The 15735-nt window shown below is 39.4% G+C and overlaps 1 protein-coding gene across 2 annotated transcripts in view; it reads left to right on the forward strand.

Moving 5' to 3' along the window:
* The window catches only part of WWC2 (WW and C2 domain containing 2), a 163753-nt gene that overhangs the window by 97458 nt on the left and 50560 nt on the right, over positions 1 to 15735 (forward strand). For both annotated transcript variants that reach the window (XM_081046341.1, XM_081046342.1), the window contains exons 5-9: positions 3438 to 3517; positions 8139 to 8268; positions 10211 to 10357; positions 10974 to 11047; positions 14473 to 14715. In XM_081046341.1, the coding sequence (XP_080902467.1) occupies positions 3438 to 3517; positions 8139 to 8268; positions 10211 to 10357; positions 10974 to 11047; positions 14473 to 14715 (674 nt within the window). The remainder of the gene's footprint in view (positions 1 to 3437; positions 3518 to 8138; positions 8269 to 10210; positions 10358 to 10973; positions 11048 to 14472; positions 14716 to 15735) is intronic.

Genomic DNA, 15735 nt, shown 5'->3' on the forward strand with positions numbered 1-15735 from the left:
TAGTCTTAAAACCAAAAACAATTGTAAATAATATCTGGTTGGAAATAATACTTGTTTTCACTTGTCAGTATAATCGAATCAAACTTTTTTATAGTTAACAAAATAAAATGTTGCTATGAAACATTTCTACGCTATGAAACTATGAAAAAGTTCGTATGCTATGTTCATATGCTATGAAACTATGAAAAAGTTTACAAAATAAAAAACATTTTATTTTGTTAACTATGAGAAAGAAGACCCTCCAAAATAAAAACAGTAGCTTACAGCCAACTTTATGTAAAGTAATGTGTAAGAAAAGAAAGCATAGGTTAGCTTTCTCTATCACTGTCACTCAACATACAATAAAATGTCACTCACATTACTTAGAGTCTGAATTGTCAAATACTAATTTTAGACTTTAAATGATAATTCTTGAAAAAAATGAAATTGGTGTGTCATCACAGTCCAAATGATTTTAAGTAGAATGCTATTTTATGTCAATGAGCTGTACTAATTGTTTTAATTCAGTTGTTCTAAGTAGTCTCGCTATCAACTGTGTTTTCAAAGGTAAAGATAGGCTTCAGCTATTTGAGTTACTGTTTATTTTTGGATTATCTGTTGTTGTTTTAAAATAAAATGTTACAGTCTTTTTGGTAAAAAGCTCTTGGGAGTCCTGTCAGAAGTAGAAGTACATGTGGAATGAGCTGTTGATTACTGATGGCTCTTTGGACATGCAATAGTCTGATACTAAAACTGTAATGTCTTTCTGATACACTGAATTTGCTCATTGCTCTTCATGAATTACAACACCTTCCAAATCCAGTTCAGATGTCTCCTCCTCCATGAGGTCGGTCAGCCCACATTCCCAATCCTTTCCTCCTCGGGATTCCAGTGGCATTGTTTATACTTCTCTCTGTAATTATACATTGGGCCTTGCAGCACAGTTGTTTGAATTTCCCTAATAAAATGTCACTGCCTTAAGGCACAAACTTGTAAACACTCAGATAAACTCAACAGATCGATTATTAAATATCTTCTATATCCAAAGTATTATGCCTTAGGTATACAAACACAAGTTTTACACAGCACGTGTGCTTGTCATTTCATTCCTCATCGTGCCTAGTATTCCTCTTGACTTTTTTTCTCTTATATTCCATGATGCTCTCTTTTTTGCCTCCAATTTCTCTTGCCACTACTTCACGGTGTGTTTTGTCTCTTCCTGTAGTAGATTTCTGAGATGAAGATGGCGAACGCATGTTTCTGAACCCGCTTCTCTTTTCAATATACATGCGCTGTAGGTGATCCTCCTTATTCTCACACATTTAAAATATCATCTTTATGTCAGTGACTCTCAATTTTGTATCTGTAGTCCAGGCATTTCTTTTGAACATCAAGTCCACATATTCCAATTGCCTTTTTGAAGTCTCACGGGTATCAGAAAAATATGTTAAAGAAAACCCTATCTTTTCCCAGATTTTGTCCCACTTTCCACGAAAGCACCTCCATGCACCCAGCGGGCAAGCCAAAATCCTGGGAGTGATCTTTGACACATTTTCTCCCTCACTCTCCGCACTGAGGCCATCATCACATCCTGTTGATTCTCCCTCCAAAATATATTCTTCCTCAGGGCTCTGCTCGCTATTAGCACTGCTCACTCACCAACCCCTAGTGCAGCTGCAATGGCCCCTTTTGGCCTCTCTGGTCTGATCACCAGAGTCACCACAGGGATCTTTTAAAATCTTAAAGCAGATCATGCTTTAAAATCCCTCCTTGATTCTTACTATTCTTAGGATAAGACTTAGAAATCCTCAACATGATTTCAAGACTCCATATAATCAGGCCTTCATTTCCAATCCAATCTCATGCTACGTACCACCTCTATAATACAGCAATGGTAACATTTTTTAAATCCCAGAGATTCGCTGAGTTCCTGCTCCCTTCCCCCCCAGAATAGGGTTTGTCCACAAGCTGTGCCTTTTGAGAACCCCTTTCTACCAAGTGAAGCCCCACTAACCCTCTCAGCTTAAACATCATTTCCTCAGACAGGCTTTATCCAACCCTTCAGACTAAATTAGGTCCCATCTTCCTTTATATCTTGAAGTTTCCTGAACTTTTCCTTTATCTCACCTATGGTAATTGGCAAGATTTATTTCATTAGATGGTAATTTGCTCAATATCTGGCTCCCCATTATTCTATAAGACCATTGAACGCAAAGATCATGTCTGTTTTGTTCATACTTCAGACCTGGGACCTGACATACCGTGTTTGCCCCAAAATGAAACCTAGCCAGACGTCTTTTAGAGCAAAAATTAATATAAGACCTGGTCTTTTATATTATATCACATAAGACCAGGTCTTATAGTAAAATAAGACCGAGTATTATGTTATATGTTATGTTACGTTACGTTACGTTACGTTATGTTATACTGGTCTTACAGTAAAAGAAGACCAGGTCTTCCTATTAATTTTTGCTCCAAAAGACACCTTAGAGCTGATGGTCCAGCTAGGTCTTGTTTTTGGGGAGACAGGGTAGTGGAGAGCCAGTAAATATCTGTGGAATGGGTAGAATAAATAGGAGATAAAAGTTCAAAAGCATATTGAAATACTATATAATAGAATGTGCTTAAAACTTAAGGCTATAACTTCACATATGGAAATAAGTTTCTGATAGCCATTTGTAGACCAGCTTTTGCTATCTTTCTGACATAAGAGATTTTACTATTCTTATTACCAAAGAATATACTTGACAATAGGATAAAATATTTTTATCAATTTGATATCAAATATTTATTGATCACCTATGTTTGGTACTGTTCTAGAAGCTTGGGATATAGCTGGTGGATGTAGCTTATTTTCCTATGGGGGACAGAAAATAAACAAGTACACAGAAAATTTCAGCTCTTGAAAAATACTACGAACTAAATAAAACAGATTAATGGCATGAGTGGGGTGGTTAGAGGAATCCTATTTGAAAAGGTACCATGTGAGCTGAGACCTGAGTGACACAGAGTCAGCTATTGGAAATCTGAGGGGAAAGCCTTTGAGCACATGCAGAAGCACTGAGACAGGTGCTGCCTGACAGGTATGAGAAGCAGAAGCGTGGCCAGTGGTCTTGGAGCGCAGTGAAGCAAGGATAAGTACAAACGTCTAGACTTAGAGATACCTCGCTTTAAAGTTCTGACTCTCCCCTTACTGGTTGTGTGTCACAACATGGCGACAATAGGAATGTTGCTAAATAAGATGATGAAGGTAAATATTAGTAATACGATACATTGTTGGTAATTTAAACATAATTAATCCAGCCTTCGTAGAATTTATGTCAAGGAGAGACTAGTAGAGTGAATGTTCAACTAAGGGTTGTGTTTATGTGTTTAATAGTTTACTAATGGATTATGTTTTAAAACAGTGTTGCTAATTATTTACAAACATTCATATTTACCTTGATTTCTCAAAAAAGGTTAAAAAGCTGAAGAGGGAACTCTCACAGATGAAGCAAGAATTGCTCTATAAAGAACAAGGCTTTGAAACACTGCAACAGTGAGTATAAAAATACTGAAATTGACTAGAGTAATTCAAAGCCCCCTAATTAATACAAAGAAAATAGAGGTACGGACTATGTAAGAGATTTCTCAAAGAAACATAAAGTAAAAAGTCCAAAGTTCTGGACTAAAAAACGAAAAAACAGTCAACCGACAAAAAAACTTGGGAAAATCTATATGCTTTGAAAAGGTCTCAAGTTTTTATTAATCATTGGAGATCCAAAGAAACCAAAGTGAAAAACTTAACTTTGTGTCCTGGGCACCTGCCAGCTGCTGTAAGGTTGAGGTTCGGAGCTGAGAGACGAGGCACAGAAGGACCTCTCTGCGCTCTTCTCGGGGTCTGCCCTGGGTGAGCCTCCTCCCACTGCCCTGAGCCAGGCTGGAGGCGTCCCTCTGCCTCTGTCAGCCCCAGGTGGGACCTGGAGGCCGACAGAGAATGATCTCAGGAGCCCGTTGGGATTGTCAGCAGAGGAGCTGAGTGAGTTCCTCATTTCCCAGGTGCCTTCTGTCCTTTCCAGTTGTATGCTGACGTCTGATGGGCCCTTGTCACAGCTCGGGCTGAGGCAGGTTAAATGCCGATGTAAATGACAGAGGGTTGCAGGAACTGGAAACTCCTGCCCCATTCCCAGCCCCTGGAAGCCACTGTTCTCCCTGCTAATGAGGCCCAGCTTAACTAAACCCTGATAGGCTCACAGAGACTTTCCAACTCACAGTCCCCACCCACAGGGACTCGGATGCAAAGGATGCAGCTCATGGCTTATAGCCAAGTGACCACAGAAAGGGTTGAAGGCGTTCGTTATCCCTCGAAAGGCGTTCAGCTGCTTTTGACTTCCCTCTATGGTACAGGACTCCATGCAACCAAGCATACTGCAGTATTTACAGGGATTTCCCTGAGCGGTGTCATGTTCTTACCCTCATCTCCCTCAGTAGCAATCGAAGGCGGTAAGGCATCACCCCTTTTAAAGATCCTGTGTGTTCGCTATCCAGGCAAACATAAGCTGATTGTTCTGTATGTTTGGATGATGAATGACACTCTTGAGCACCAGTCATGTGACTTTAGTTTCAGACAATGGTTTTATTTCTTTCATGCCTACTCACCTCATAACCCTGACCATGAGATTCTCTCAGATGTTCCCATCCTAGTGGTTGTCAAATCTGACTGCATATTAAAATAATCTGAGGATCGCTTAAAAAAATACCTTTCTGGTCTCTACCCCAGGTATATTTTATGAGATCCCCAGGTGGTTCTTAAGTATAGCTAGGCTCTAAGAACTTCAGTTGGTTGCAGAGCTCCCCTAAAAACTGGGCAGACCTACAATGACACAAGTGTGTTATTTAGTAATTGTCAACATAAAGGAGGGCTTTGCGGCAGGAGTAGAGAGAGAAAACACATTTTGAAGAGCGCCACAAAATGTTTAGCCATACGTTAAACATTTTCAAGGCACGTGAAATTATAACTCATGTCACCACCAGGGATTAAAGGTTAGCCAAACTTGCTGTTTTTGTTATATTGATATAACAGTGCTATATTGTTTCAAAGCAGTTTGCTTGCAAGCAGTTTTTATAGGAATCTAAGGCATGTTTAAGAATCTGTCAATAACATTCCACAGAAAAACAATAGACATTTGTTGTAGAAATTCAGGCATTCTCTTGTAATGATTCTAATCCCTTGAACCAAGAGTAGAAAGATATGATATCTCACATTCGAGACCTCTTTAGGATCTTAACTGTAGACAAAAATAAAGCTGTTTTCATTCAAATGTTAACCACCGCTCTACGAGAACATTGAATAATAATTGATTGAACCCAGAGACCACACTTTTCAAGAAACCACGGTCCCGATACTATAAAGGGACTTTTACTTGGGATTATGACAAAATTTATTTCAGGAAGATTTAAATAGAGTCCCACTGCAGGCTTTTGTAACTTTTCACTTATTCATAATAGAATGAAATATCTTTGTTGAATCTGGAATTACACTAACTTAAACTGAGGCGTTTATTTAACTTGGTCCAATAGTTCATACTAGATGATTGAATGTGGTTTTATTCTTTACATTTATTTGTTTCAGTCTGTGATCCCAAATTTGACTTTGGCCTAAGCAAGGGTGTAGCTTATATGTAGACGGATACCAAGAAGAAACATATTTCCACTTTGCCACCTCCAGTGTTCACTCAAAACTGTAAAAGGGGAAATGATGAAACACCCAGAATGCCAAAAGCATATATAGATTCTATGAAAGTTTGGCTCTAGGGTACTTATTTTCAAGGGATTTCATACAAAATCATAATCTCTTCTCTTTCAGAAGAGACCAAAAAGTCATAGGGGAGAATTAATTATAGGGTACTCACAGACGCTCCCCCAATATTTTTTAATTGTAAGGAAAAATGTAAAACAGTATTTCCCAAATTAAGAACCAAAAACACAGTAGTTTGTTTTAAAAATTAACAAATAGTGCTAATATTTTATTGTCAGTTATGGTCAAAAGAGAAAAAAGACAGCATGAAAAGTGGAGAAGAAAAAGGAGAAGCATGGCGGTAATGGAAAAAAGCAACATTTAAAGTAGAGAGGTACAAAGGAGGCGGAAGCAGGGGAAAAAAGACCAAAAGGGGCTCCCTGGTGAACGCTGAGCTGAGATGGCTTGTTCTTGACGTATTCAACATTCAATTGAGCCGTGGATACCCAAGAAATTGTCATCTATCTTTAAAGCTCTCTGAAATTAAAATTAGCGGTCCTGAAATAGTCCTGCTTTTGTTTTTCAGTATTAAAGTTTATTTCTGAAAACAGAAATAAACCTGCTTTTTTATTTTCAAATGATAAAGTTGACTTCTGAATTAAAGATTTGTTTTGCTGTTAAATTCTGAAAGTTTTACACAAATACAAAGAAATTACTTGGGCTTTAAAAATTCACTTTGACACAGTTTGAGACACCTATATTACTTGCTATTTCACAAAAACACAAAGATTTCTTTTTTTTAATCAAAATAAGCCTTTGGTCTCAACTAAATTTAATACTTAAGAAACCCAATGATTTCATTGGTAAATCCCTTCCCAAATAAATGAAATTAACCAATATTCAAAGTACCTACAGTGTTTTAATCAAATCTTCTAATAGTCACAAGAGCTCCAAGCCTGAGTCTTATTTTGAGGATTGTCACTTTATTAGCTAAGTGTTTAGACAATTTAGGACCTAAATTTGCATAAACTTTCTGGCCTTCGTCCCTTTATTTGGAGGAAGTGTGACTAGCAGATCTCTAGGATCCCTTCCCACCCTAAACACTGTGTATATGGGTTTAATTCAGTGATTTCATTATTTGTACTTTATTATCAAATAACCTTATGATGAAATTTTGTTTTCTTAGGTTCTTTAAGACTTTAATTGCTTGTTCAGCAGCTTAAAATATTTACTAAAATAGCACTTGGGGAAATATATTACCCATACACTACATTTGAGTAAACTTTGTTTGGAAGAGTGAAGAAAGATGGCATTTTGTGTGTGTGCGTATGTGTGTTTTCAGATTGTAGCCTTCACATTGAAATAAATATAAATCATTAAATGTTTTAAACCAAATGAGCTCAGAGCTCGTTTAATAGGTGGCTTTTCTCTGTGTGTGTCCGAGAAGGAGAGCTGCTGACTGATAGGGTGGAGGCTTAGCCCTACTTCCTCCAGTGAAGCCCAGTCGTGTTCACAAAGAACCCTGGGCAGCATAGGTGGTGGGAGGAACCAGGAGAGTAATAGTGAAGAAATTGTTAAACCATTCTTTAAAAAGAATTAGGTAATTTGGTTGGGCCCTTCAAACACAAAGAATTAGGTTACGTGAAATCCTCTGACATAGGGTGACATGTGAACTGTAAGGACATTTGGTAGGCAGCTCTGCAGGGGTCATAAATCAGCTCATTGAAGAGCTCTTTATTCAATGGTAGCTGACAAATGAACACAGCTGCCCTTCTGCCTTATTCCTAGGTTTGAACTCATTTAGCAAGGCAAGCAATTTTATCCCGACTCAAGACTATGACAAAAACAGAATGAATACTTTTCAGATATTTAAAAAGAAATGAGAAAATAACTGCATGATCCTAATATTGGAGGGTGCTCACTAGTGTAAGTAATAATCACGACCATTCATCAAAGCCCTACCAAACTGTAGGCACTGGTTTGGCACAGACATTCTGGCGTGTACAATTAGGCAGCAGTGATGAATCGGTAGCTCCTGTGGTTGTCCAGTGTATTGGCATCTCTGTCCGTCTGTGAAATTGTTTCCCCATGTCCTTCACCTTTCTCAGGATGGAGAGCAGATCAGCATATGATGAGACTCGAGTTCTGCCAGCAGTGGGATCCCCCAAACAGACTGAAAACAAAAAGACCTAATCTGAAAAGGATTAGAAAGGGCCCTGGGTATAAGCTGGGGAATGGGAGGAATCTTAGCTACAAGTGATTAGAGGAGACAAGAGGAGAAACACTCGGCTGGAAAAGAAGACCCTGCTACGTGAGAGTCAAGGAGTAAGACAATCAGCCAACAGAGCAATCCCAGACCCATACCTCCGTCTGTTTAATTTGCTCTCTGTCATTCTGTAATTTTTTTTTTCTTTTTCCTTTTTTCTTCCCCCTCTTTTAACAGAATTGATAAAAAAATGTCTGGAGGCCAGAGTGGCTATGAACTTAGTGAAGCTAAAGCCATTCTAACTGAACTGAAATCTATCCGGAAGGCTATTAGCTCAGGAGAAAAAGAAAAACAAGATCTGATGCAGGTATGTTATGGAACATTTTGTTAAGTAAATGTTCTACTACTACTAGTAGTAAAACTACTACTTCTGGGGCCCCAGAAGCTCTCCTTGAGGCAGAAGTTCACCCTCAGAGTCTGGATGGCCCTTTATCATCCCCACCCCATTCGTACAGAATTTGGTCCCATGGATTGTTCCAGTCGCTAAGGCTGCCTTGGAAGAAAACAGATTGGTTCCAAAGTTCTGATATACTTATTTGAAGGCAGGCTTTGGGTGGTCTCTGAGACAGTGGGTGGTGGGTTCTGGATGGAGCCCATATATGGAGGTTAGCGTGCCTGTGCACCCTGCAACTCACAGAAAATTTCATATGGAACCCTGATAAGTAGGATTATCAAAACCAGTGATCCCAGGATATGTAAAAGGCATGTCACCTGTCTTCAGTAGGTAGAGGATATACCTTGAAGGGATGGGTATCTTATGTAAGGAACTTGGAAAACCTTCTCCCATCCCTGTTGATTCTGAGGTACTAGCTAGGTACAGGAAAAAACTGTATTAAAATTGTTATACTCAATATACTTGTATACCGCTAACAAAAGACGAATACAAGTTACGTTTGACTTCTGCAATTACAAGAGCTGCTCAAAATGGTTACCATCAGCCTAATTTTAATACAGTTTTTCCTTTCTTAAAATGTGTATACATTTTTTGGCACCCTCTGTAGTTACCCTAGATCTGCTAGTGGCAGTACATCCCCTCGGTACACCTGGATAGTTCTCAACTTACGGATCTTAGCTCCCAATAACCCAGCCTCGTGTGGAAAAAACAAAACAACCATTCTACCTTCTGAATATCTCTATTTAGCAGATATAGTCAAGTGGTTTTTTTGAAGAGTGTATCTCTTCCTCCTCTTACGCCCCCTCCATCCCATAATTATCACAAGCACTGAGAATTCTTTGTATTTCAGATATTTTGAGCTCTTTACCTAACTGAGTAAGGATTTAGTTTGTGTCTTTGGGAAAATGTTAGAGCCAATGATGAATTTGCATTCTTAATAGAACCTCTACATTTAAATACCATATTCAACTACTTAATATCAGTTTTCAGAGTGCTGTTTGAATTAGGTAAATATTTTTGAACCCATGTAATTTTGCATTTTGGGAATTTTGAAATAATTTGATACTTCTTAAAGTTGATAATATGTTTCTTACCATTTTTATTAGTGTTTTGTAAGTTTGTTTTGTTTTGGTAGCAATTTATATAAAATTTTTCATATTTTCATTTGCTCACATCCTCCCTCTAAAGTAAACTCGGTATTATTAAACCTGGTGCTGGCGGCAGGCACTTTCATTTTTGATTATTCACTTTACCAAACCAAACATGTCACTTTAGGTAGTGCCATGCAGTCAACATACAGACGGGCTCTGGTTCGCTGCAAGTACTGTAACTTCTAGGCCTCTGTTTCCTAATCTCTAACATTAATGTGAGCGAAATAACCGCTCAGGTCCTGTCCAGATGTAAAATGAGAGAAGTCTTCTAAGTAAGAAGTTGTCTTGCTATACCTAAAATGAGATTGTATTATAGGTATTCCGTGTTTTCATAATTTCTACTACATAAAGTGAGTAGTTCTTATTAAAATAGAGACTTCTTTTTAATGAAATTTAATAAATAAGAAATACATGTATTAAATATAAAGATATCATTATTCACAGGATGAATAATTACCAGACTGTTTTGGGAATGTTAAGATAACCTGTTTAATATGTTCTCACATACTTCCCAGGTCATATGTGTGTATGCGCAAAATTATATTCTACTCTTATTTTTTCAATAATTTAAAGTGCTAAGTACCTACTAAAAATTAAGTTATTGTTTTTTTCCATTGAGATTAGCTCTTTAATTTCACCTGGTGGGGAAGTTTTTCCCTCTTAAAATGTTAAGATTTATGAAGTACTTTGTCTTCCTTGCACAGAGCCTTGCTAAGCTGCAGGAGCGGTTTCATTTGGATCAGAGCATTGGCAGATCTGAGCCGGACTTGAGGTCCAGTCCTGTGAACTCTCATTTCTCTCTCTCCAGACAGACCCTTGATGCCGGGTCACAAACAAGCATCTCCGGAGATGTAAGTTACCCATGTGGAAGGACTGGCCCCAGCTCTGTCCCTGATGGACCTTAATCACGATATGGATGTGTGTTCTCCCATTTCGCATGCCATTAGCAGATTTTCAATAAGTTCCCAGTTATTTTCATATTCTGTTACTTCTTTGAATTATGTGCTATAAAAGTAAAACAGGCACAGATCAACAGTAGGGCCTACCTATTTGAAAAATTATTTTTTAAAGTTATTTAGTTTCTATTTTATGCAGTCGAAAGCTAAATGATGGAAATTTTGGCTCATAAAGACAAGGAAATTAGTTCTAGTTCATAAATTTTATTGACCTGTACACCCTTCATAAACTTTGAGATACCAGAAACATTTACCTGATATTTTTTTTATCTTGAATTTAATGTGTGGAGAAAATGATGTTAAAGTTTTTGAAAGACAGACAAGCTTGAGTTAAAAAGAAATGTTTTGCCCCTACTGAGACTATAAAGTAAGTGCCGTTTTAAAATGGTGCTCTCAATTTCAGTACCATCTTCTTTAGTTTTTCAATTACTTGTGCTTCCCAGAAACAAAAGCAGTTTACCTTCATTCATTAGCAGAGTTAATTGACTTTTTCCCTTTTGTTTTTTACTAGATCGGAGTGAGAAGTAGATCAAATTTAGCTGAAAAGGTCAGGCTGAGCCTACAGTATGAAGAAGCCAAAAGAAGGTAACAATGGGGCAGCTGTTTAGTTCAGTGGTCAGAGGGCTCCAACAGTGTTTTCGTTCCTAGAATTAATCTTTATTCCTATAGTGACATCTGCTGGGCACTCCCTACACGTTCTTACCGAGACTATCCTTTAGTTTTTTAGAATGAAAGAGGTGCCGAGTCCCCTCTCTGCCGCCTGTCTCTTCCATTCCCCTCTCCCCAAAGCTGAAGAACAAGAATTAGTAAGAAGTGTGGGAATGAAATTGTCTCCTCTTCTGGAAGACAGAAGCTTTGAGCTTGTACAATACTTAAAAGTGCAAAGATAGAAACATACAGTGGCCCAGGTACAGGACTTGATAGCAGTTGAGTTGTAAGATACCTAGCTTTACGCACATACATTCCTTTGCTTTGAAAGGAAGACATCCGGCTAAAGTCCTTGAAGATACTGAGGTGTCTGTTCCAGTGACTTCTGAGAGAAGGAAGACAGCTGCTTGTTTTTCCTTTACCTCACAATCTCCTAGTAAACCCTCTACTGTCTTTTTCTTACCTTGTGACTCTGAATGGGTAAGGCATAAGAGACTTCACCATCCTTATCTAATAGGCAGGCTCAACTTGTTTTCATAATATAGGACACCTTACTTATTTTGAGGGAGAGAGTCATACTAATACTACATCTGATATCATTATTTTCCTTTTAAGAGTTTAAAAATGCTATTGATATATCATTTAGGAATACGCTGGGGGGAAAACTGCATTATCACTCTGCAAGGGACAGAGAAATTTATCATGTTTCTCCCTGAGCATGAAAAGCTCAGCTGAGAACCTGCTAGAGTGTCATGGTTTCCTACCATAAGGAAGACCATCAGATAGCTATTAAAGTATATCCATTGTTTTTGGTGATGACGATAATTTATAGGTAATTGGCCAAAGTCCTTTGGCATTATCTGGCCAAACTAATTATTCGATCTCCCTAAATACAGTATTTGCCTCTGTGTATCCTCTGTTAAACTAATATTTCTTGGTTGTCCAATTTACCAAAAGATCCCAAAGCTTTTCCATAAACTATTCACCATGTAGTGAGATTGAGCAAGTCACTTGGTCTCTGTGAAAACATTTTACTTGGCTAATTTTAATGCCTATAAATTTTCCCAGGTAGATTATAAATTTCTTGAGGTAAGGAAAACCCATGTACTTTATCGTCTGCTTCTCAGTTCCCAGGGTAGTGCCGTGCTCTCACTGAAGGCTGAGAATTGCTTTGTGGTTTTGTGACCTGGCGATATGGAAGCCCGTGGTGGAGGCTGTTTGCAGCCCTTTGGCTGTGAGCATGCCAACCCTTTAGCAGTTAGAGCTCCTGGATTCTGCTGTAAACAAAGCCCAGGATTTGCGCCTGGTTTTCTGAGGCACAGTGAGTGGCCATAGCTCAGAATTAATCTTGGAGAACCAGGCCTCATGCCCTGGGTTCTTTGGGGCTTCACTCAGCTTCCCTGGGATCGGCTGTTAACAGTTCATTCCATCTGGAGCTTGCACAGCACTTCTCGTCCCAGGTGTTCCCCAAAATCTTATTTTGTTCCCCAGATTTAGTATACCTTTCCAAATAAAATTCTAGATCGACCTAATGCCTGATCACACAGTCATAGGTGCCATTCTTTCCTTCATCACGATGTTGCTGCCAGTTCCATTGATTAACTCAATCCCATCAAAACGTAAGGTGCTGGTTCTTTCCCTTTTGGTTGCATTGCTGTTCTATTACCTAATTCCAGGTTTTATTTTAAAGTTATTAGCGATGCTGACGAGAAGGTAAATCTCAAGGGTTTATACATATGTTGAAAATGCTTTTTCTTCCTCAATTCTGAATACGTAAAGAGGTGGGCTGTGTTTCTCTGAAACCTGTTTTCTCCTCCAGCCTTTGTTTTATGTGCTTAATGAAGCTAATAATATCATGCTTATTTAGCATTTTGATGATTAATTTTCCAGTACATTGAGACAGTTGTTTATGGTTTTGTGGTGAAAGCTGAAGAATAGCTGATGTTACATCTATCATAAATGCAGATGGTGGATGAAAATCAAAAGTGCATTATATATGCAGTGCCACTTTAAGGTGGCAATTTTATTTTTAACTAAAACAAGAAACTTACGGCACAGGAATGTGGTACTACTTCCATCTTTGTCCTGATAACATTTTTTGCTCACCTTTTTTCTTCCCTTCTACAACTTCTTCCATCAAAAAGGAAAAACGAAATTCCGCCTTTCTATCTGTTTTTTTATGTTCTGGTATGTGCTGTAACAATGTCCAAAGTAATCATCCAACCTTTTTGCAGGACTACTGAGTCTTGTGCCAACATCAGTTGTGTTCGTAGTTTATCTTGATCTTGTGCTTATGATCAAAATAGCCATGTGCCATTTACCTTGTGAACAATCCAGGTTGTCCTCACCGTGCCACAGACCAAGTTTTTTGATTCAGGTGGTCAGAATAGTCTTACTGAATCAGGAGTTCACTTGACCATTTAGTGTGAAGCTCTGGACAGAGTGAAACCTAGAGTCGGGCAAAATTGTGAAACCAGTGAAGTTTCCCTTTGCTTTTTCCTCCTCCTCTAGTCCCCGTCACCTCACTTCAGCACCTGTTGCCACTCTGGTGGTGCCTGTGCTGCTGGAGGTCTGCCAGGTAGTCAGCTCCTGTGCAGCCAAATGACGGTCTATTGAGGACAACCAGGTCGAATGCAAGGATGTCTACATGCCAGCTCAATAAGAGGTGTAGACACCAGTCAACACCCTGATAGGGAAGGGATTTCACAGTGCACAGCTTAAGGGGAATGCGGGTGGAGGAAGCCAGCCCCTGTCCTCTTTACTTGCGGATGGTAGAGCCTGGATGTGTTGACTGTTTCAATACCCGTTGGCCAATCTGCTGCTCTCTCCTCTCCTTTTCCCTTCCCTGACTGGCTAATGTCCTAGTTGCTGCCCAACCTACCTGGGGACTACCATTTGACTAGGGGACAGCGTCTTTTCCTACAAGAACAAAATCTATAATAATGCCACTTCAGGCCTCATTTACCTGTTTTTTTGGTTTTTTTAATGGAAGCCCTCCAGGTATTTCCCCTGTAACCCCACAGAGGCAGTCACACATCAGGGCTGACCTGCACTGGGTTTCCAAAGCTCTCTGCTTTTTAAGCTTTTCTGTGCTTTGACCTTCACCCTATTTTTCAGATAGGTGAGTGTGCTTACTCATATGTTAAAGGTGGGAAAATGAAGCGGTTGACAACTAAGTATAGAGTTGGGCCCAGAGACTAGGCTGCAGGCTGTGGCTCTTACTCATACCAGGTGATCACACCTTTTTCTGGTAAGGTTTATTGAGGAAATTCAGCATTTAAACCCAAACCTGGCATGGTTTGTGTTTACCCTTTCTTGGGAGTTCTAAGTATGTGCACACCTCTTTTCTCTCTTTATTTTAGTATGGCCAACTTAAAAATTGAATTGTCGAAATTGGACAGTGATGCTTGGCCTGGGGCGCTGGATATTGAGAAGGAGAAGCTGATGCTGATTCATGAAAAAGAAGAACTTTTGAAAGAGCTTCAGTTTGTCACTCCGCAAAAACGGACTCGAGATGAATTAGAGCGCCTGGAAGCAGACCGGCAGCGTCTGGAGGAGGAGCTGCTGTCGGTGAGGGGCGCGCCCAGCCAAGCTCTGGCTGAAAGGTGGGTTTTCCTCCCTGAGGACAGGACAGGTGCAACCTGTGGGTGGGTCTTAGCTGTGCCTGGAGGCCGTTTCCCTGGTCTCTGGAAATCTCAGTTGCATCTGTCTTTAGCCACCTAAGACCAGCACAAAAGGACTTTCTTTCTGGAGAGCAATAAAGCATACCCTCCTGCTGCCCCTCAGTGACAGCTCTTCTGTGTTTGTTAAGAATGTGAAAATGCCCGTGACAGATGCTGAATAGTTAAGAATGTTGACATAAAACCAGGAATGCAGTACCCATTGACTGAGTCTGATAACAATAGCCATAAAGTGTTGCACTCTGATAAGAAAGATTATCTGGACTGTTACAGCAACTGAAGCTTCCTATTCTGGGTTTTATTACTTACAAGAATGCAAAAATGTATTGCTTTTCATTTCACAAGGAAAGGACAGGTTGCTCCTTTTGACATCTTAACAGATCACAAAATGTTCAGTTGGATTTTATTTGTCCTTTGAAACCCTCTTCTTCTGAAGTACGTGAAATGTAAATACTAAGCAATTTTCTGATCTCTGTAAGAACATGTAAAGTGATTGTTTAACCTAAAATACCAGTTCTGTAATCAGATCAGCTGGAATATTAAGCAGGGGACCCTCTGTGTGGCAGTTTGACAGGCACACATCTGCACAGGAGGCCTGTGTGCAGGCCCTGATGACTGATACAGGTGCATACCTGTCGCAGCAAGAGACCATGTAGCCCTTTAGAACCACTGCACGTCTTTAGGCCAACAAGTGAGGAGCAGTGCCTGTGCCAGAATGACAGAAAAGAAGTTCACCTTCGTATCATTCCAGGTGACCTGGAAGTAAGTTCAAAATACCCAGCCACAATGCAATGGCCTGTGTATACAACACCAGTCATATTTCATGTGCTATGTAACACTTAATAAATGTTACATAATCACGCATGTCTAAAGTACCGAATCCATCTCAGCTCTGTAGTATGTGTATCTTGGCAGGGCCTGTAAACAGCTCTTAAATGTGTTCAG

The sequence above is a fragment of the Rhinolophus hipposideros genome (genome assembly GCF_964194185.1).
Source record: "Rhinolophus hipposideros genome assembly, chromosome: 4".
Lineage (NCBI taxonomy): Eukaryota > Metazoa > Chordata > Mammalia > Chiroptera > Rhinolophidae > Rhinolophus > Rhinolophus hipposideros.